The 23,697-nt window shown below is 42.3% G+C and overlaps 1 protein-coding gene across 16 annotated transcripts in view; it reads right to left on the reverse strand.

The window, feature by feature from the left end:
- APBB2 (amyloid beta precursor protein binding family B member 2) overlaps positions 1-23,697 on the reverse strand; it is a 367,521-nt gene that overhangs the window by 104,406 nt on the left and 239,418 nt on the right. For 13 of the 16 annotated variants that reach the window (XM_087434240.1, XM_014786909.2, XM_087434229.1 and 10 more), the window contains 4 exons: positions 18,670-18,878; positions 9,909-9,971; positions 9,438-9,523; positions 9,283-9,343 (listed from right to left, as the gene is read on the reverse strand). In XM_087434240.1, coding sequence (XP_087290366.1) covers positions 9,283-9,343; positions 9,438-9,523; positions 9,909-9,971; positions 18,670-18,878 — 419 coding nt within the window. The remainder of the gene's footprint in view (positions 1-9,282; positions 9,344-9,437; positions 9,524-9,908; positions 9,972-18,669; positions 18,879-23,697) is intronic. The other 3 variants (XM_087434241.1, XM_087434244.1, XM_087434242.1) reach the window with 3 other exon arrangements.

A 23,697-nucleotide genomic window follows, 5' to 3' on the forward strand; every position in this document is an offset into this window, starting at 1 on the left:
CATTTTTGCAGATTGTATGTCCCAAAGATGGCCGCAATAAAGCTTCCCATCCAACGTGCTTTCCGCAATGTGACCTTGCCACTCTTGCTCAAGAGGTGGAGTCCATTTCTCCACTCTTGGATCTGGTCTGTGATTGCTTTGGTTAATCAAATATGGAGGAAATGATGTGCTGCCATTTCCAGGAACAGCCTTACCTCACCTGGTAGGTTCGGCTTTCTGCTTCTTGGAAGCCAGACGCCACATAAGAAGTATGCCTGCCTCCCCAAGACCACCACTGTGAGAAGCCCAAGCCACATGGAGAGGCCCTGAAGGATGAGCTGCCATGTGAAGAGAGAAAATGGCCAAGAGCACCGAGTCGCTAGGCATGAGGAGGAAGAATCCAACTTGGAAGTGGATCCTCCCTGCCCCAGCTGCCCCCATGTGGATCAGAAATGAACTGCACCCCTGAACCCTTCCCAAATTCCTGAACCCACAAAATCGTGAGCAAAATAAATGGTCGTTTTAAGCTACCAAGTTTTGGCAGAGTTTGTTACATAGTACATAGGAATAGATAACAGAAACGATGTTATCTGCAGTATTGGACAAATACAGATGAGCCTCACCTTAATAGATCTGTTCCTAAAAGGATTTGCTGAAAATGAACACAAATTTACATGTAAAATTATTTTTAAATCTTCTGAACTTACATTTACATTTTGGCAGAGAATCACTAAATCCTGCTGTAATGCAAGGACACTCATTAGTTTAGGCACCATCTCCTTCTGGGAAACCACATCGAATTTGCCTCTTTGTTGTCTGCCCCTCGAAGGCAAGGTATATATCTATTCCTCTTTGTAACAGGAACAGTAATCATGGCTAATACATAAAGCATGCTTATTACGTGCCAGGGACGCTTCCAAGCACTTAACACATATCTTACGTTTATAATATATCAACTCAATGTTTACAATAGCCTTGTGAGGTAGCTACTATTATTATTCTCACTCTACAGATGAGGAAACTGAGGTACAGAGAGGCTAAGTAACTTGCCCAAGGTCACCCAGCTAGTAAGTAGCAAAGCCTGGCTTTGAACCCAGGCAGTCTGAGTCCAGAGTCCACGCTCTTAACCATTATAACTTACAGCCTCTCCTTGAGCATTCAGCATTCAATAAATGTTTTTGACTCAATTACCAAATCCACAACAGAAATCAAATCCAAACTTCTCACACAGATCAGGATTTCTGAAAGAAAAAACCCGTGCCACACAACCAAAAATCAATTATAAGAACGACCTGCAGACATAAAATCCCATATAAATGCTAAGTAATGATAATGAATTTGCTACACAGACCAGAAATAAATCTGAATGAGAAAAGATACTCCCTACCCCTTCCTGTTTATCTATTAGTGCTAATCGAGTCAGTAGCTGCTAATATAATTACTTCATGAAAATCTATGCTAATAGGAACCCAGGGATGGCACAGATAAATAAAGCTTACAGATGAATATTAGTCTCGTGTTCCCTCACCATTCATTTCAGAAAGCTCCTCTACCAAACCTACTAACCAACTGATTTGTATCATCTCCTTCCTTTTCTCTCCATCTGGGGCAGGCTGCAACAAAAGGGTAAGGAGACAAGCGAAGCTTTCACAAAAACCAGTGCCTGGATAAAAATTCCCCAAGCTGAGAACTGCTGCAAATGGTCGTAACAGAACTGGAAGGTACTGTGTAGAAAGACAATGTCTACTTCCCTGTAGAAGACACACAAAACGACACCTTATTTATCAGGTTTCAAACTGGTTACTGTTGCTACTCAAAGTGTTGTGTGCGGACAAGCAGCAGCAGCATCACCTGAGAGCTTAACAGAATTGCAGTCCCTCGGCCCCGCCCGAGAACAACAGAATTTGCCAACTTGTGCAGGAAAGTTTGAGAGCCTTGCAAACGACTGGCCCATGTGAGTCTGGGGGACGGTGAAAAGAAAGGGGGAGTCTGTCCTCAAGCAATGACCCTCCACCCCTCCCCATGCTTACCTCCAACATCTCTGCTACCTCCACCCAAAACACCCAGGCGGCCAAAGGGACCTGAAAGCTTAGGGAAGCAGTAACCGGGGCGGCGGGGGGGGGGGCGGGCGGGACGGGGGAGGATGATACTTTCTTGGGCTTTGGAGTCAAATGCATCTGAGTTTGAGTCCCAGTTACTAGCTGTGTGATAAAACAAATTATTTAACCTGTTCAAAGAACCAGTTTCTTATCTGTAATCTGGGGAAAATCACCACGATGCCTTGTGTTTACAAGAAAATTGCATGTAAGTGCCTAGCATGGTGCAAGGCACAGGTGGAGCGTGTGTTCAGAAAAGGGAGCCAGCTGCCTGTCTCCAGCCCTGGCTCACATCACTTTCTCTCCTTCCTCAGATTTGGAGAGAGATCAGATTGAACTATTTCATCTCCAGATGCCATAGATCAGGACTGCCACATTTCACGTGGACTCTTCAAATTCCTCAGGACCAGAAGCGACTTCTGAGATGACGACACATTCATTTTACAGATGAGGAAGTTGAAACCCAGAGAATTTAATGCTTGGGATAATACAATCTTCCTTACCCAGTTCCTTTATCATGGATTTTAAAGAATAATGTTCTAAAAGCAGTTCTAAGAACGTCTCCTCACAAATATCCTGAAAATGATCTGTTATACACTGAGAGAAGACAGCAGGATGAACTGCTCACAGGCCCCAGGGACCTACTTTTGAATGCCATCTCCACCACTAATTAACTGTGTGACCCTAGGAAAGACATTTACTCAAATTTTCTGGGATTCACTTTTTTCCACCTGTTAAGGAGGCCCATTAGATCATTTATAATGTCACTTCCAGCTATATGCAATTCAATGATTCCAAATGAAATGTCAATTTCTTTAAAGATGTAATTTTCAATGTTGTCCACAAGGTGGCAGAACACCTCCTTTACAGAAGTCCAAGCAGAGCCACACAAAGGATATGCCAAGAACTCTAAGGAACTGGTACATATTTTCAAAGCATTAAGTTTTCTATAAGTTAATTATAACTGATTTTTATTTTACTGTTGACCATTCTAATCAAGCATTCTAATCTAATCAGTAATATGCCACATGCCATGAGGAAAGGAAAGCTTTATAGGGCTAAATTCAGATTTTAAGTTATGAAAGTAGGACGAAACTGCAAAATCATGGGAATTTAGAAGCGCAAACTACCTGACCACCCAAATGTAGCAAGGAGTTGCCTTCTTGAGCAATGAAGCAGGAGAGGCAATTATCTAAAAAGGTTTGACTACACACAAAGTTTTAAAACATTTTCACATGGAAAAGTGACACAAACAAATAAATGAGTAAAGAAAAATATTTAAGATTACAATAACGAATAAAGTTTTTTTTTTTTTTTAAAGATTTTATTTATTTTATTTTTCCCCCCAAAGCCCCAGTGGATAGTTGTGTGTCGTAGCTGCACATCTTTCTAGTTGCTGTATGTGGGACTCGGCCTCAGGATGAACGGAGAAGCGGTGCCTCGATGCGCACCCGGGATCCGAACCCGGGCCACCAGCATCGCAGCGCGCGCACTTAACCGCCAAGCCACAGGGCCGGCCCCGAATAAAGTTTTGAATTTAAAAATGCATAAGGGGCCAGCCCCGTGGCTTAGCGGTTAAGTGCGCACCTCCGCTACTGGCAGCCCGGGGTTCGGATCCGCTACTGGCAGCCCGGGGTTCGGATCCCAGGCGTGCACCGACTCACCGCTTCTCCGGCCATGCTGAGGCCACGTCCCACATACAGCAACTAGAAGGATGTGCAACGATGACACACAACTATCTACTGGGGCTTTGGGGAAAAAAAGGAGGAGGATTGGCAATAGATGTTAGCTCAGAGCCGGTCTTCCTCAGCAAAAAGAGGATTGGCATGGATGTTAGCTCAGGGCTGATCTTCCTCACAGAAAAAAATAAATAAATAAATAAATAAATAAAAAATAAAAATGCATAGGGACTAAACTCAATGTGATATCTTGAATTAGATTCTGGAACAGAAAAAGGACATTAGAAGAAAAACTGATAAAATCAGAATAAGGTGTTAGTTAATAGTTTTGTACCACTGTTAATTTCTTAGTTTTGACATGTGTACTAGGGTTAGGTAAGACAGGACGTGAGGGAGGCTGCGTGAAGGATATACAGGAACTTGCTTTACTGTCTTCGTAACTTTTTGGTAAATCTAGAATTATTCCAAAATAAAAATTTTATTTTAAAAAATGCATAGAAAATAAGGGGAAAAACTGGACAAGAATGGACAGAAACACAGAGTTTTATAAGAAATGCCCTTTCTTGATGATAATTTGAGAAGCGGACATTTTATACTAGGAGATAATGGCTAACATGCAATAAAACAAAGATGAATAAATAAAATGACAAGGCCTAGAGTATAGTGGGCGGTGGACAAAGAGGTGTTTTCTAGGCTATTACTGATGGAATTACATGCTGCTATAGCCTTTCTGAAAAGCAATTTTGCAATAAGTGACAGAAGCCATAAACTGATAGCCTTTGACCTGGTAATACCCGTTTTAGCAACCTATACTGAAACACTAATTTAAAAGAAAAAAGTCACCTATTTTTATGAAGTTGTAGCTATCTGCTCTGTAGTACTGGAAATTGCTCTTGTGGCCACTGGGTGCCTAGACAGACTATGGCGCTATTAATTAAATGGAATATTATAATGGAATTAAGAATGACAAATCTGAGAATTGTGGAAAGGAATATGTGAATAATTTTTAAAGAGCTCAGTAAATGCAATGTGTATCTAAATTGGGTCCAGGAACAGAAAAAGGACATTAGTGGAAAAAATGGGAAAATGTGAATAAAGCCTATAGTTTAGTCAATAATATGGTATCAACACTAATTTCCTAGTTTTGATCATTGTACCATGATTACAAAGATGTTTTTAGGGAAAGCAAGGTGAAGGGTATATGGAAACTCAATCTTTGCGACTCTTCTATAAATCTATAATTATTTTAAAATAAAAAGTTAAAGGGCTCAGAATTATACACAAACACACACATATTGCTATCAACTACAAAAAATATTTATTGTATAAAAAATTAGGTAGGCTCAAAAAGCATTTTCAGAGTTACAAATATACTTTGCTTTTCTGAGGGGGAGAGAGAGTGCATATGTGCACGTGTACAGGTCATTTTACGTCGCCACTGCTGTTTAGAGGTTTCACTGAACAACTGATTATCAAGATGCTCAGACTCAGTGGCTGGAGAGGGTTCCAAGTATCCACATCCTGATAGTCTAAAAATGATTTTTATTTTTTTAGCATGTAAATTTCATTTAGGGCGTAGGGCATATATTTTCTATAATCATCTTTTTAGTAATCATTTCTCAGGGACTATATTTAGAATTCCATCATACATGAAATTAAATATTTTTAGGTGCCCGAGGCAGCACTAAACAGGCGAGAAGTGACTAAGAGGGCAGATGGGGGACGACAGAGGGTGGTGGTGATGGGGAGCTTTTCCAAAGTGGCTTCATTCAAGTCAGTTCTCAACTCACTCACATCTTCAAAATTGGTAAAAAGTAATTTCATTTAGGGCTGTTGGATTTTGAAATAATTGTAATTCTGAAAGATCGTCTTGGCCTTCCCTGGGCCCAATTCCATTAGTGAGTGGAGGGACCCTGCATCCAGAGAAGTACAGCGAGACTCCTCAATTTCCTGAGATGTCAACCCGCCACCTGCATGGTGGACCTAAAGTGTGTAGCTCTGCCAATCCCCAGCAATGCGGCTTAGCTCCACTCCAGCCCCCGGCTTCCTCCTGTTCTGGCCCAACTTTTATCATAAGCCTAGTTGAAATTAAACTATGAGAGATGGTCTGAAAAAACCTGCAGCCCACCCATTCCACTTCTAGAGTCTAGAGTTCATCTCTGCCTGAAGTCTGACCAGAAAGCTGGTCCACACTGTCATAATCCTTCACCAATTTACATGAAATAAATTTTGCTGGGGTGTTTATCCTTTGCTTCCAATGAGTAATGCCATGAAATACCAACTGTCAAAATCCAAATTTCTATATATTACGTATTTGGAATATCGTTGAGGACATTGATCACATTATTTGATGGTGGTCCCCAAATGAAGCTCCAAGTGACACTCTTCTTTAGACAGTCTAGTGAGCATGGGCTCTGGAGCCAAATGGCCTGGATTCAAATCCTGACTCTACTACTTACTAGCTGTTAACCTTTCAATGCCTCGGTTTCCACATCTGCCATATGGAGATAATGATACTTAGCCCACTGAATTTTTGTGAGATTAGAGTCAATAGGAATAAAGTTTTTAGGACCATGCCTGGCAAAATGTTAGCACTCAATAAATATTAATTATTACAATTATTTTATAATGAAGCACTAGAAAAACCATCACATTCCATAAGGAACTGGGATGTTTTTGCCTTATGTGCTGTGTGATTCATATAAAGGAAGGTTCTGAAACCCTTTTCCCCTGCCAACACGCTTGCGGTCCTCAAGAGTGACAGTGACTTTCTACAGCACAGGGGACCTTCAGAATCTAGGGTGCAGCGGGGGCAGTTGGAAGCACGAAGTTTGCAGAAATCCTTTCAAGATTCTGAGTTGCCCTTAGAGATTCATGCCATCAACCTTAAGAATCCCCAATGTAAATAATCACCAAGAAGCACAAAAATGAACCTGAAGGTCAATTTTCGTAACTATGCAGAGTCCTCTGATCTGAAAAGCCACGTTTTCCCTTCTCCCGAGTTTGATCTGTCCTAACTCCATCTATCGTCCCAGTACAGACAGGTGCACCGCTTATTCCCTTGTATTTTCTGCGCCTTTTTAAGAAAGCATTTGTTCTTATAAGTCTTCTCAGATCTTTTATGGAACAAAGTAGGATTTAAAACAAATGCAACACACATACTTTTTTGTTTAGAACTAAGTGTAACTTCAGTAACTTATGACAAAGCTGAGCCTCCTTATTAATATGAACAAATTCAACAGGTATTGGAACAGACACGCTGGCAATAGAAAGGTGGCAGATAAAGAATTCACTAAGCAATACAACTGGGAGGAAAAAAGAGAAAGCACTGACATAGGTAATATTTCAACTAGGCCTTCTATTCCTGTTACCAATTCGATATCCATTCCATGCATCACCCTCCCCACCCGCTCCTGTCAATTTCACAGGGTGGCTTTACTGACGTCACTGCCCTGGCCCTGGCGGTGGGCAGAGATACCGCTGCTGCTCGCCTCTCCTCCTCCAGGCTTTGCTGATAGCCGTTGTAAAACACCCGATGGCAAAGCAAATTATTCACAGCCTGCCTTCCTGTTTTACTGCATCCCTTCCTTGCCATAAAATTTATCTTTAAAGCCCAACATGTTAGCAGCAGCCCAAGGACTTGTTCAGAACACTGCTGGCTCTGGAGTGGCCTTCATCCGATCAGGCTGTGCTTAGCTTGAAGCTGAGTAGACCAGGAGCAGCGGAGATTTCCACTGCGAGCCCTGAGACTCTTACAGAACCAAAGGCAATATGGTAGTTTCTGGCAAAGGAGTCAAGGTTTTGAACCTGCACAGTGTTCCCCACTTAGCTACTACTAAGGGAAACTACTTGCTATTTTATTCATAGACACACATCTACCTTGGGATTCAGAAAAAATATGTAGGACCAGCTACATATGCAAATGAAAATGAAGTGTGCAAAATAAAAATGCAGGGCCCCTTCCTCAAAAAGCAGGAAAAATATAAAAAGTACTAAAACATGAAACTTTTTCCTTTCTTCTGCATTCTCTCTCCACCCGTTAGGATGTTTTTTAGTTGTTATTTAACGTCATGCTCCTTCGGGCACAGGCATACTTGCAGGGTGAGCGCAGACTATTACAGGTGCCCAGGGGCCCTGCCCATTCCCAGAGACCATCAGCTTCTGGGCTCCCCCTCCTTCCAGCTGCTGGACCAACGCCCCATGCCCTGACAGGGGGTGGGGAATGGAGCCAGGGAGCCCCCTTTCCTATGCACCTACCACCCCCACCCCCACTTGAGACGGGTGACCCTCAAGTGTGTTGCAACATCTGTGCTAGAACATGCTAGGTACCTAGATTGGGAGTAGGCAGGCCTCACCCCCACTGAGTCACCCGCTGAATATACCAGGTGCTGTAAGCCTGGGCTGGGCAGGCTACTCCTTTGCCCCTTCCAGAAACACCATGGAGATTGCGTGCTCGATGCCAACTCTCACCATGCTCACACCTAGGCTCCTACTGGGGAGGAAGGCAGTAGCAGTTGCTGGGTGGGGGCAGGGATGGGGAGTTCTGGCAGGGCCTGGGGTGCCGAGGAGCAGGGAAACAGGCAGCTAAGGACCACCCAAAGAGGTAGGGAGGTGGCAGGACTGTGCATCAGCCAAGGCTCCAACCCCCTGCTGCACTCCATTGCCCCATCAGACTTCACTTATAAAACACAAATTCAAAGATAAAATTATTAACAATTGCGAGACGGCAACCACACAGCATTAAAACCCCTTACATGGGGCCCTGATTCTCAGGAGAACTGCACTGGCCACATGCCCTTAATGCTGGCCCTGCCGGCCCAGTGGCTTAGCGGTTAAGTGCACGCGCTCTGCTGCTGGCAGCCCGGGTTCGGATCCCGGGTGTGCACCGATACACCACTTCTCCGGCCATGCTGAGGCCGCGTCCCACATACAGCAACTAGAAGGATGTGCAGCTATGACATACAACTATCTACTGGGGCTTTGGGGGGGAAATAAATAAATAAATAAAATCTTTAAAAAAAAAAAAATGCTGGCCCTGCTGGTGCCCCACCAGAAGTCCAGAAGCAAAAGTTCACTCTCACTTTCCATCACAAAACGCCCCTGTTTATGACAGCGATGGCAGAGGTTTCACCCTGCACAGGTGTGAGGCTGCCCTGGAGGAGGTAGGCACAAGGGTCTCACACCACCTGTTCAACCACCCCTCCCACTGCATTGCAAGGCAGAGCCTGGTTTATCTTCAAAGGCTTCTGAAGCTCACCCATTCAAACAATAATTTTAACTTATCACATTGTGCGAAGAACTGATATACGAGACACAGGCAGAGTCTTGATGATAGAAATCCTCCTAAACCTGACTTGGCCTAGGGATTTACTTTAAGTGTAGGGAGATTAGGAAAGAGAGAAGCTGGAGGAATAATTACTTATTAAGTGGCTCTGAGTTGATGGTTTATAAAAACTGGGCCATTATCCAAAGTCATGACTTGGATGCAAGAATATAAGCTGGTGGCTGAAAGCACGTTTCTTACAAACCTTGGCTTCTGGGTCACTGTTGATACTACAAGAATCGTCATCATCAGCATGTGGAGCATTTCTAGAAAGAAAAACAGAAAATTGGACTTAGAATTCTACTGCAAACTCTAGCTGCACAAAGCCACCCATCACGGCAGGTCCTTCCAATGTCCTACCTGAGTTTCAAAGATGCGTAACGTAGTGTTGCTCCTTCAAACTCTTTTAAGCTGGGGTCCGGGTTAACTGTGGCGGCATGCAAATCCTAGAGGAAAACAGATCCCTGTTACTAGAGAAAGGGGGAGGACAGGGCCCCATATATCAAAGGCGAGAAAAGTCCTCCCGGCATGAGGCAGAGAGTGTACGTGAGCTTAGGCAGAGAAAGGCATGCATGCAAGGACTGCCGGGTGCTGACTCGGTGCAAGCGCTGTTCTTACAAGACAATGGGGAACCTGGGGCAATCAGCTTGAAGTCATTCACGGGAGACATCAAAAAAAGGCAACATGTGTGTGAGCTGGACAGCCCTAGCAAGAAGCCCCATCACTCGGTCCCTGCAGAATGCACGACAGTCATGAAGAAGAAAAATATACAGCCACAGCCATGCAAAAGGACACAATATTAAATGAGCTAAAATCTGACAATATACTTGCCTTCCAAATGTCACTATTAATCTTTCCCCCATTCAGAACAGCAAAATCACTCCATGGCTGTTTCTAGACATATAATTATTCACATAGGAAAAAGCACATTGATTTAAAAAAAAAGAAAGAAAGGAAAGGAAAGACAAAAAAGGAAAAAAAAAAACACAAGACACTGTTGTTAGCATTGATATTCACAGGATGGGTTAGGGAACAAATTCACTCTAACAGCAACGTAGCTCACTCTGTCTAGATCTAGGTTATCACCTGAAGACCCGGCAGGAGAAAAGAAATGGAGCTTTAATCACTCACCAAAACACAGGACTGAATATTAGTAGCAGACAGTGAAGTTATTTTCTAAATGTGGCCTTAAAAGCACACAATATACTTCCAAATGTTAAATGCCTATCGTCCCTAATTCCATAAGAACCTTTTCTCTCCCATTAACCCAACAGAACTGTTTTCTGGAGGTGGGGGTAGAATAAGGGATGATGCTTGTCAACATGCTGGTTTGGAAACTGGGGAGTATCCGTGGCTAAGGGCATAAAAAAACTGCAGGTCAAATTATTTTCACTTAAAAAAGACCATAAAGGAGAACGAGAGTAAGGAACACAGCCTGACCTCAACATCTTGCTGAGATTTAACCCAGCAAAAAACAGCCCTAAACAATCTAATGTAAATTCCTCTAATTCATAAAAAGCCCTACTTCCTTGCCACACAAACCTCTTCACAAATTAATATTTGATCATGAAATGATTTTCTAAACATAATTATAGAACAAAACACGAAGCCTTGCCTTGTTGGCAGAATTCTTGCAGTTGACCTTTGAATCTAAACAACTCCTTCCATCCACCTTGGACAACAAGGAACCATTGTTTTCTTTTTACTCTATTGAGTAATTATTCAAATATTTTTCATCTAAGATTTGGGGAAAAACACAATACTAATGAAACACCCAGGGACATCTTTATGAATTTGTTCCACTGATTTGTCAGGCAAATCTCTTTTCTTAGATAATAAATCAACAACGGAAACTTTTCAAATAACTTTTCAACTAAAGTTCTTTGCAAATGAGAAGGGAACAGTGGCCCGTAACTTTTTCTGACAACATTAATACAATTTTTTAAAACCACTCAAAGCAGAAGCAGCTAAGGTCAAATGTCCCAGGTGTTGAAAGACACATTTATTTGACTCTGTAGGACTCTGAGGGCAGTCATTGCAAATTTAGATCCATTATCACTATTGCACAGTGGTGTCACTGTTGCTTTCTATGTTGGACTGGGCACCTGAACTGCAGTTTTTTCAATATAAAATAGAATTTAGGCCACTGTATTTATTTTTTTTAAATAATCTGTTTTATTGAGGAAAAGAGCAGGAATTTTGCCTTATCTCTCCTTACTCCATCCCCAAAAGCAGTGCTCAGTCACCTGAGGGGACCTGTGAACCCCCTGAAATGGATGGGGGCTTCTGTGCATGTGTGTTTTCCTGGGGAGAAGATCCCCAACTTTTCTCATATTTTCAGAGGGGCCAGTGACCAAGAAAGGTTTAGAATCACCATCGTTTAGTAATCAGGATAAGAACCTGAAAGATCAAAAATTTTTAGCTAAAATTTCTTTTTAAAAAGCAAAACAGGCCTATTTGACCCCAAATTGTCATCACTGTTTACATGTGAGCACTATTTGTTTTTCATTTATATTGAACATTGAAAAAGGATATCAGATGGTGAATTAGGAACGCTCAAGGTAATCATGTTCTTGTTGGAGAAATTAAAAAAAAGAGTGGGTGTTTAACAAAAGGAATCTGAAATCAAAAACTATCCTCAAGAGACACTGTGTTGGAACTAGAAAGAAAGAATATTTTTTAAAACAAGTATTCAGAAAACCTTTAGCATTTAATTAAAACAGTTCTCTGTATGTGTGTGTGGTTTAAAAAATTTTTTATGTATTTACTCTTTGGGTGTAGGGGTCCCTGTAAAGTAAAAGTTGATTATAGTTCTACGACTATATGACTCTAGCTCTTATGCCACAGAGACATGAGTCAGCTGGCAAACTTCCAACAATCACCTTTTCCTGATTTAAATAAACAAAGGCCCTATACAGTGATTTTCCAAATGCTTAAAAAACATGGGTACTCCTAAAGAAACCCTTTAGTACAAAACTCAGGTAAGGAAAAATTGGACTAACATTATATGTTATGACTAGGCCAAAAGACCTATTTTCCCTCCTCTATTTAAAAATATTCATTTTCAGAAATTTTCTCCCCTGTATAAGTGACCATGATTTTTCCTTTTTATAATTAAGGGCAATGAAAGAAAAAAACAATTTGTCTTAAATTTTAAGACCTACATATTCTATTCATCTAATTTTTTTAATTAAGAAGAGAAAATACAATATTTTAGCTAGTAAGTTTTTTTAAAAAACAACCCAACAGAGTCTTTGGTTCTGCAGCCACCCCAGCCTGTAGTCTGGGTGGCGGGAGTGAGAGACGAAAGAAGAGAAGAGACAGAGACAATAAGAGACGAAAAGGCAGGTGGTGCAACACGCCTCAGGAAAGACACAGACACAGAGAAAGGGAAAAAGGGTCGTTACGGAAGAACAGAGACCATCTTCCATGAGCAATGACCTCCCAACGGATAATCTTGCAGGCAGTGCAGCTAAAGCCTCGTACAGCTGAGAGATGTTCTGGTGCCAGAGTCATAGCTGGGCACATCCTCTCATGGTGCTCATCTTGCCCTTGCCCAGGCTGCAGCACCCCTGACCCTGATTACAGTGATCACACTCAGTTCTGGGAGAGCCCTGGAGCCCTAGCCCCTCAGAGACAGCGGACACTGACCCAGTGCCTTGAGCCCGGCGCCCATCATGACACTTCATGATCTTCCAGCATGGCATACTCATGACCACACAGCAGAAGCCGTGCCAGGGTGGACCCACTAAGGGAAACCAATTGTATAACCTTGACTGCTGAGCACTTTTTTCTTCCATACTTCTCTTCTGGGATCTTGGAAAGCAATTCCACAAATCAAACAAAAATGATGCCTTTGTCCTTCTTCAGGAAAAAAGCTAATACTGGAGTTCATCCTTTGACAGTGCCCACAGGGTGTTCTTGAGGATGGGTTCTGAGAGTATGAGAAAGTCCCTATGAGGTGCTAAGAAAGTCTCTACACAGTGGTATCAAATGCAAACTGGAGAGCAAGGGTGGAGGGTCGAACCTGCTGAGAACTTAGGTAGAGGGAAAAGCATTTGAATGTTCTACAGGGGCTTTGGTGAAGTTGTAATCACGTCATCTCTGTGTGCACTTCAGAAGTTCTGAAGTTAACACAGCCTGCTGGAAAGCTTGGGTTCAAATCCTACCTCTGCTCACACTTGCTCTGTGAGCTCAGTTCCTTGTCTGTCAAACAGGGCTAAGATGAGCTCCAATCAGAGCGTGGACAGAGTGAGATCAAGAATGTCAGCCCTCAGCCTGGGGACTGGCTGCCTGAAGGTGCCCAGGAAATGGACGTTTCCTTACCCTCTACTCTTTCCATGGAGAAAAGAAACAAGGCCATTTGTCAGAATAAAAAGTTTGGGGGCCTATGGACTACAAAGCGTTATGACTTAATGCTTCTTAATCCTCTTTTGTCAAGATCTTGAGCCTTGGTTTGTGTGGCCCTGATACATGGCAGAGTACCTGGAATTCTGGAATTCCAAAGAACAGGCAGGCAATGTTCATGAGCATTGTATCCACATATGTGTGTCTATTTTTCCTTCTTTTTAACATGTGTTTTGTTGGATGCAACATTATTAGAAGAATAGAGTTATGATTTATCATGCAAACGCAATCCAGAGAAGTAAAAAAAATACAGATATATCAAACTAGTAAACAGATTTACAAACGCTTGTGTGATTACATGAGTCTCCATGAGCAGCAGTGCAATGTAGAAACGGTAAGCTAGGGAAGGGGCAGGAGGCCCAGGGCTCTAGTGCTGGCTTTCCCACCACAGCAAGCCAACTAAGAGCTCCCTCAGCTCTGAAGCTGTGTATTTCTTCATTCAGCAAACATTTAATGAACTTCACCATGTGCCACGTGTTGGGGACACAAGATGGGGGGCACAGGTCCTGACCCCTCAGGAGGGAGACTGACATGCCACAAGTAATAATACTACAAAGAGACACTACAGAATAAGGGCTTTCAAAGCGGAGGGGTGAGAGCAATAATTCCCAGGAGACGCCAGGATGAGGCCAAAGAATTTAAGAGGAAGTAACATTAATAAAAACAGGGAGACCAGATTCACTAGAGGACTGGCTCTTGTACTAACTCAGCAGAGAAACACCCGGAAAGCTTATGATAAAGGCAGATTCCCAGGTCCCACCTCGGAGAGTCTAGCTCAGCGGCCTGGGGTAGGACCAAGGAACCAGCATGTTCTACAAGCCCCAGAGGTCATCATGGCTACAGTCCTTAGCTCCAAGGCTGAGAAATACTGCTGTAGCATTCACTAGGCCTTTCTTGAAGGTTCTTCCCAGCTCTAAAATGTCATGATTACTTGACTGGATCAAGAAGTTCAGTAAAATGATGATAGACTGGCCCCTTTATGTTGTCATCTTATGTCTAAGTGTATATGAAAATGGTAGGTTCTAATGTAATACATGCATTTTGCCCTCCTAGGGAGTTAGCTGCTCAGGGCTCCCAGAGACACCATGAGCAATGCAGCGATAGAGTGAATTATGATCAAGAAGAGATCAGAGTCCTGAGAAACAATTTGACCTTCCCTTGCTTCAGACCTACTTTCTCCTCCATACTCTCTTCTTAAGGAACTGGGAAACACCGTCAGCTGGAAAGATTATAAGTAAGACCTGACTACTGGCCAACAGTATTCGTAAAAATATCTTGTGTGGCTCCCTCTTCTCTCTCAAATTCAAGATCCAAGTAATTTGGAACAAATCAATGGATTGGGGGGAGATCATCATGGGCCAAATTTCAGCAGCAAATGCTTCCCGGCCAGTGTATAAACTTTCAAAAATACTGCTGGCATGTGCAGAGGAAACATTATCCGCTGTGCTTAACACTTCCCCAGTGAACTTTGGAATGTGAAATGTAAAATGTTCAAACTGTAAGGAAGCTTTCAGTCCTAAACTTATATGAAGCTTAGTCAACAGATTTGGCACTTATTTATGCAATTTTTCTTTAAAAGCCAGCTCAGGAAAAAGCTGAATAAAATATGCATTTCTAACACAACATATTACAAGTTTCTTCTCGCCCTCCACATTTTGCTTTCTCTCATGTTTCCAAATTAGTTGAAATAGATTCTATTTAGAGACCAAAGAAACGGTGTCAGAGAAATAAACATTTCTCTTCAACTGTTATTAGCACCTGAGACAATGTTATCAAGAGAAGTCATTTTCTAGAAAGCTCTACATATGACACAGCCCTCCCTTGGGGTGAGATGAAGAGATCTGAGGCTCTCCAAGACTGCTGATATACAGATAGTGAAGCCTGGAGTAGGGATGGGGGTCAGCAGACCTTCATTCAAACTTGACTCCACCACATATTAGGTGTGTGATCTTGGGCAAGCTCCTTCACATCTCTGTGTCTCAATGTTGTCAAATGTAAAATGGGAATGACAACTATAGTCCCAGATGCATAGGGTTTTATGAGGAATAGAGCGATAAGGCATGAGCCTGGCATTGTATACTCTCAATTACCCTTAGTGCCTCTTGTTTAATATCCATGTCAGTGTCTACATGTCTTGGGTATGTGGTAGGCTGTGTCTTTTCTCCAACTCTCTCCCTCCTTTTCTCTCTATCTGCTCATCCCTTTGCCTCTATGATTTTAATTTACTGCCTTTTAAATATGCTCAGTTCTTTGACTTAATAAATGGCCTTATGGACAGACAGAAAAATGTGTACGAAGGGAACAACTGAAAGATCAACCTGAAAAACATCTATCCCATCGGTCTATTAAAGTGCTGGCTGGACATGAGTCGCTCTCTCTCTCTCTGAAACTTCAAAAAATAGGCATCCATTAACAAAGTTCCTTGGAGGGATAAGACTTTGTCAACCCCATGGCTTGGTTAGCAGCAGAAGGAAGCAATGGAACCAACAGCAAGGTGGAAATTCAGATGGTACTGGGCAGAGTACAGGATCTCGAGTCAGAGAACTGGATGTATGCCCAGCCTAACACCAGCTGCATGGTTACTCAACTCATTGAGCCTCAGTTAACTCTTTTCTTAAATGGGGAATATAATAGCTGTCTTCTCTGCCACATGAGTCTTGAAGGGAGCAAATGAAATGACATTAATGAAAATACACTGAAAACCACCGTAAGTCATGAATAGCAGCTGGGAGCCTGAGCATCGGCGATGCCTGAGGGAAACACTGAACTCTAGGAGAGCCAGTGGGGAGGGAGGGCCATGGGGCACAATCTAAGCCCGGGAAGAGACCCTGAACAGCAGATGGGAGTGGGAAGCAGGCATAGAGAAGGGGGAAGAACAGGCAGAAGTGGGCATCAGAGGGAGGCTCAGGGACTAGAGGTGAACTCTGCTACCTGACAATTTTCCCTAGGGCCTGCTGCCCACCTGTGCTGCATTCTTCCCAAGACTTTTTGCAGAAAACACGGAGGCCACAGAGAGCCAGCCCTGATGGCCTTAAAGTTCCACGCACTCCGCTTCAGCGGCCCGGGTTCAGTTCCCAGGTGCAGAATCACACCACTCGTCTGTCAGGGGCCATGCTGTGGGTGCGTCTCACATAGAAGAACTAGAAGGACTTACAACTAGAACATACAACTATGCACTGAGGCTTTGAGGAAGAAAAAAAAGAATGGGAGAGGAAGATTGGTAACACATGTTAGCTCAGCACAAATCTTTCCCAGCAAAAAAAAAAATCCAGCCACATAAACCTCAGGATGCCCTCCTTCGACTCCATCACAGCCACCCCATGGCCTCAGGAGGCAGGCTTTAAAAAGGACTTCATTTCTTCTACATTGAGAAGATAAGATCTTCATCAAACAGAAATAATATCTCAAAGTTACTCTAATCTCCCTATCTTTGGGACAATAAGAAAGCAGAGTAGGCTGAAATCCTGAAGCCAGGGAAGTTGAGTGAGAAGCATTCTGGTCCAGGATTCAGGAGGATTCAGAAACTCTGAGTTCTAGACCCAGTGGTCACTGACCTCTCTGTGCCTCAGTTTCCCTGTCTGTAATGCATGGATACTGGTATCAGATAGTCCCTTCCCACACTGGCATTCTCTGGTTGTAGGGCACCCCCTGTTGGTGAAGATGGTTAAAGGGCTGCAATAGAAGAATAAAGTCCTGGAATGAAGAATGAGATTCTAACAGAGATGCCAAGAGAAAAGATGTACAGGAAGGAAGGAGAGAGGATAGCTGAGCCTTAGTGAGAGCAGGGGCTGCATCCAGCCAGGGTGGCTTCTGGGAGGCCTGTGGTCCAAGGAGAAAGGGCAAGATGAACTGGGCTGAAACAGGAAGAGGACTCTACTTCATGCTACGTTCCTTGAGGACCAGGGCTGTGTTGGTGCATCTTTAACCTAACATAAGATGAATAAACGACTGAATGAAATTTGCTTAGGGAGTAGGAATACTATGCTTCAATAAACAGTTATCAAAACCGCCCAGTGACAAGCAACAAAATCCTATGTGGTTCAGGGGAACTAAAGCATGTGCCTGATTATCAGGGCCAAGTACCAACAAACCAAGGCCCTTCCTTGTCTACCAATGAGGGTAGAGCTTGTCCCAACCCACCCACTTGAAAGATGGAGAATCTGAGGCCCACGCCAGGTAAGTTAGATGCCGCAGCTCAGTAACAGCAGGAATGTGGTTGGAATATAGGTCTTACTGCCTCTCAGAGAAGAGCAAGTAAATAATCAAAGATGTAGGAAACAAGATGTCTACTTTCAAAGATAGGAAGGGTGATAATAGTTGCAAATATATAAAGAAGCTTTGCAGGTAGGAGATGGAGTTCAAATACCCTCCAAGTCCTCAAAGTAAAAGAAAATAGGTTGTTTAAAGAACAAAGACTATGGTCAGAAAAAGACAGAAATGCCTGGGTGTCAGGGATCAAACCACTTTTCTCAAAAAAAGCCATTACTTAATTGTGACCTTTTCCAACCATAATTCTCTTGAATATTTTATCAGAATTCACAAAGGTCCACTGCAGGAATCCTTATATTAATAAATACCACAATGGAATTTTTAAATGCCTCAGTTCTTTGTTTAAACATCCAGATTTCTTCCTCAGGGATAGCAGAAATTTACGCTGTTAATTATTTCTAAAATAATGTCACTTCTGCTAAATAAACAATTCTTTTTTTTTTAAATAGAAATTAAGCATTTAAGGGCTCTCAAGGGTTATTCTTGCAGACATCCTCTCCATGCAATCAAATGAACCCAAGGCTAATAAGATATGCAGTAATTATAACACGTCTAGCCAAGAGAAGTTCTTCTGTGTGTAAATATTTTATGGAGCCAGCACCATGTAATGGCACCTACAGAGTAAAGTACTGCCTCAGAGAGCCCCAGGGAATCTTAACCACTAATCAGCCCCTCTTACTTTCTGTACCTGGAATGGTGTTTCAAGAGATCAACGCTATTAAAAAATGAAAACATCCCTGAAAGATGGTATTAACACTGTTTAAGAAGAGGAAGCATTACTGAGATTTCAAGTGCAACGTGCATGACAATCAAAAAGCTTACCTCAATGACCTGTTGGGGCAGAAGCACCAAGTCTAAAGAGAAATCACAAGTTACATCCACTCTACTAAGCCGTTAAAAAGACACTCCATTTTACCTCGTTCTCTGGGGTGGGAGACGGCGTTACAGAACTAAATGACCCTTTCCTAGAACCCTGAAGATCTGCTGGGATGGAGACAGGGCGTTCCCACTGAGTCGTTCCAGTTGGTATGTGCCAATAATAGGTCCCAGCGATGTCGTTGATTCTTTTCCAGCCAGGTGGCAAATCTGGATCGGTCTGAAATGAGTGATCATTCCATATATCTGCTGGGAAGTGGGAAAAAAGAGGGTTTTATTAAAAGAGGAAACAAATTACAGTTTTCCAAGTTCAGTACCAATAGTCAGGAGAATTCGATACGCAGATGTGTCCACAGCCCGAATGAGAAGAACTAAAGCCATCTTACGGACACAAAGTATGATAAAGGGGGTGATATGGAAAGAAACAAGGAAATAACTGGAAAGGTAGGTTGACACTTGAGAATATGGACATAAAAGACCCATTTTCAAGTCATCTTACAGCTCCAAGAACTCTATGAACAGGATAACGCTCCATTAGCCAGAATCAACTACCCAAGCAAAATTTGCAAGTTACACACAAAATCTACTGAATCCCTTTGTAAATTAGTAAGATTTACTGGTTGGCATCACATAGCATTCTTGGCAATGAGCACACGTCTAATTTTCTTTAACTGCTTTCTATAAATGAGTACTGTGTATATATCTTTCATTTGCTTCAACAACTCCTCCTATTTGATTGTAAACATCTACAAGGAGCAATGTCTTTTGTAATACTTTAGAATTCCAAATTGCACACAGAAGATTCCCAAGGAAGGTGGACTAGAAAAGCCTGGAATTCAAGAAGGGACCAGAGTGACTCTAAAAGTAGGCCAGCAATGTAAATATTCGAAGTAGAGTGGGTGTGAAGTACAACAGAGAGTGGTGGGGACTGTGGCAGATTAGCAAGCAAGTGCAAAGTCCAAAGGCCTTCAAAAAGAAAAAATAATTTTTTCAACCCTGTAGAGGGCCAAATAACACACACCTACTAGGCAATTTCAGCCATCCCCGGCCTATATCAATATTTTATCAGTTTACTGAATTACTATTGGCTTTTTAAAATCTCATTCTTGGCCTTCTTTGAGTTGAATATGAAACTGGAATGGAGTAAAGAGGTGGAGAAGAGAGGCGAGAGAAGAGGAAGTCGAATAAGAGATCCACAGAGATGCAGGCTAAACGGAGGAATCACAGGCAGCTATATCAAAGTAGGTACCTAGAAAAACTTAGGAAACTTGAGCTCTAAACCTTGGGACCACTTTATTCCAAGCACGAGGCCCTTTTCTATGTGGCCATTCGCAAGAGGCGGGAGCACTTGATAGCAATTCAAGTGAGAAAGTGTGTGGGCCTTGCTCTGCAAACGTCGCTGCATCAGGCGCCACTGGGGCTGTTACAGCCGCAACAAGAAAAATAGAAACCGAACAAAGAGGTTGATTAAGACTGTGAGCACAGATGTGCATTCATGAGGTTGTTTAGCATCCCAGCATTCACTTTTCTCATTTAAATCTGCCAGAGGCAAAACTGCCACTTGTCTCAAATTATGAGGGAAATTTCCCCTCCCCCTACAGGAAATTAAGCATGATTAAATAATTTCAAGTTACCCAAATTCTGCAGAAACAACTTGAAACAAACATGTGTATACATTTCTTTGTCCTGTCTTTTTAGGGGGTGGAAGGGTTGTTTCTGCTGTTATTTTGCTTTTAGCATCTCAACTGGGACAGGAAAGGTAAAATTCATGCGTCTCAGGATTAAGTTGGAGAAAACTTTGCCAAGGGTGTTCCCTGGTCCCATTCTGGTGGCTCACAGACAACAAGCTCTGGGGCCAGACACTGAAAGGACATAAAGAAGCTGCTAGTTCCCATTTCTCTGGTTTTTGAGGTCTGCAGGCCTGAATTTACGCATTTATCCTAATTGTCTCCACAGCTGGGATATTAGCATATATGAAGAATAGCTACATACCACTATCAGAATATGAAATAATGTCTGATAGAGTCCAAGTCAGTGGCCTTCAGGTTTGGCTGTCTGGGGTGGTACCTTGGGGGCCGCATGAGAGGGGCTTTGGGGTGCATGGCAGGAATTGGGCTGTTCTGCCTTCAACCAGACCCACCCACTTATATTTGGTTTATATTCTGAGTTTCTGTTGAGATTTTGTTGGAATAAAAATAACAAGGGGGTTTATTCCATTGCTGAAAATTGATGACAACAATGATGATGGAGGAAGTGAGGTGGGCACACGAACAATATTATTAACAGTTCCAGAATCATTTATAGAATCCCCACCACACTATCCCACACTGGTTGTAAGGGATGCAAGCCCTGTGAGGGCAAGCAGACATCATATCCGTGTTGTTCACCATCATATTCCCAACACCTAGCATGGCAGGTGTTCAATACCAATGAGTTGGATGGATGGACAGATGGAAGGAAGGAAGATAGGAAGGAAGAATGAACACAGAAGGAGGGAGAAATGAATGAAAGAATGAAGTCCCTGAATGATGGGAATTAGAACTGGGCACTTAGCAAAAGAGGAATTCTGAAGAAATCATATCTGTGCAATTTCACAAAACAAAGCAGCTTCACAACCCCCAGGAATACTAGCTTCTAGTTAAGAGCAATGTCTACTTCCCTTAATGGTATATGTGGATGTTTTTATGGATAAAAAAATATATAATACGATAAATTGGAAGGAGTCCTGGGCTAGAGGCCAAGAGAATTTGAGTTGAGATTTTGTTTCTTTTTTTACTAATAGGTTCCACAAGGAATAATAAGATATATTCCTTCTGAGGCACCTCAGCCCCATTACACTTCATTTTGTTTAATCTTCATAGCCCCGATTTGCTTTGTTTCCCTACATAAAACTATGTACACATTTAAATAAGTACCTTGGACTTTATTCAACAGGTCAGTGGTTTCTGACTGTCATCAAATCGGGGAGGAAGACAGTGGTGCAGGTAGGTGGAATTTCTGGACCTTCCAGAGCCTTTTAACCACAGAAGCACCATTTTTATCTGTTTTAAATATTGGTCTTGTACGTATGATATTCCTTGAAAACAAGGATCAGTTGTTTTTTGAAAAATTTTGCTTAAAATAAAGTTTGAAACCACAGCTAAGGCAAGAGCACACAGCAGGGCCAAGATATCTAAATACTAAGAAGGTACGTCCGTTATAAGATTGTTCAAAATATTGCAAAGCAGCTTAAAATAGCTGCCCTCAAATGAGTACCGCAGTAGACACGGCATGAAGGACGGCAGGCAGACTAAATCAATATAAGAAACTCTGTAAACACCAGGTGATTAGAGGAGAAAGTTCTAACGCCTTTTGATTCTCAGAAAATTATTAGATGAAGCTTTGCTATTAGATGATGGAGCTGATGTTGTGGAAAGGAAATGGTGGCTGATAGTTTCACTGACCTTCTGATTCTCAGCAGTTTCCTCAAACTGAGTGTCCGTCATGCACCCTAGATCTGCCTAGAGTTCTGGAATCACAATATAGCATTCCTAGTCTTCAGCGAGAATATCCTAAAATACCTCCATACTGGAGAACTTTTTTCTTTTTAGGTGAGTCACTGTGCAACAGTAACCTTAGGAAATTCGATCAGCATTGGATGGCATTAAGCAAACCAGGATTCCATCTCAGAGTTGCCGAACGTCAGGCCTGGAACTCAGACCAACTGTGGGGGTTACTTAAGGGAAGATCCATAGGAGAGAGATCTAAAATGGAGAAATCTATAGAAAGCCTGCAGAATATTTTTCAATACTGCAGTGAAACCAGAAATGAGAAGAGTCAGCAAAGACTCTACACGACATTATGCAGCCTGGCATGGGAACCAGGAGTATGAACTCTGTACAGGGCCTTCATATGTTGGCTCAGCCACTCACTATTTGAATGACCTCGGACAAGTTACTCGACCTCTTTGGACTTCAGATGCTTATCTGTAAAATGGGGATCCAAATAGCACCTACCTCACTGGGCAGTGTGTGAAACACTCAGAATGAAAAGCTGGCCTATAATGTGCATGTTCACTACATAAATGTTCACTGTTACTGCTATTATCATTATTATTATATATTATAGGTCTCCAAAGCTAACAATAATAATATATTAAGTTCATTAAAGCCACAATAAAGAAAATATTTTTATATGTCCAACGGAAAATGTTCACTACAGAATTTATGGGATTAAATGATCATCATGGTTCAAAGAATAAGGATAAAAGAAGATAATCTTATGGTGACTCTTTCCCTGGAGAAGAAGGCCAAGCAGACTCCCTGAGCAGGGCTGGACTTTGAGGACCTGGGGAGGTCAGACAAGACTAGATTCTACCCAGCATGCCTTGCTGGGCTTCTTCCCATCATGCTCCATGCCCCCGGCTGGCTGTGCCTCTACTTCACCTTTTCTTTCTCCAAATGTCTGTCTGTCAGTCTTTCAATTAATGTGGAAGTAAAAAAAATATTTCGTCATTTTTAAAATAAAGATTTATATCCTTTGTTGTCTATTTTAAAGCAGATCTGCTAAATTTTCCCTAGGTTTCTCTCAAACACAAACCAGGCCCCAAATGAATGATTCTTGAGTTCCTCCCCTCACTGTGGGTCTGGAGCCTTCGTTAGAAAAAAAAAAGTTCCCCACCCATAAAGTAAAGCACGTCTTCACATACATTACCACATTTAATGATCACATCAATTCCAGCTAGAAGGCAGGGGTGGGAACATTAGCAAGCCAGGACAAGAATCCAGGCCTTTTGAGGCTTCAACCCAAGTGCTATTAATGCTGCCATGAGGTTCTAAGAGCTAGTAACAAAAATACTGTGAATAATAGTAAAAGTAACAAGGATACTGAGAAGAGTGGAGGCCGAATTACCCAGCTCCTTTATTGCAGGAGCTCGTGGAGCATCCACAGCTGCCCTACGAAGGACACACTATTGTTATCCCTGTTGCTAAGGCTCAGAGAGGACAGCAGCTTGGTTTAAAGCCAAGGGGGTAAACTACGTCCTTATGTAGAAAAGAATTTTACTTTTTCAGAGAACTGAGAAAAATCA

This window comes from Ceratotherium simum, chromosome 8 (assembly GCF_057802395.1).
Source record: "Ceratotherium simum simum isolate JZ-2026a chromosome 8, ASM5780239v1, whole genome shotgun sequence".
Lineage (NCBI taxonomy): Eukaryota > Metazoa > Chordata > Mammalia > Perissodactyla > Rhinocerotidae > Ceratotherium > Ceratotherium simum.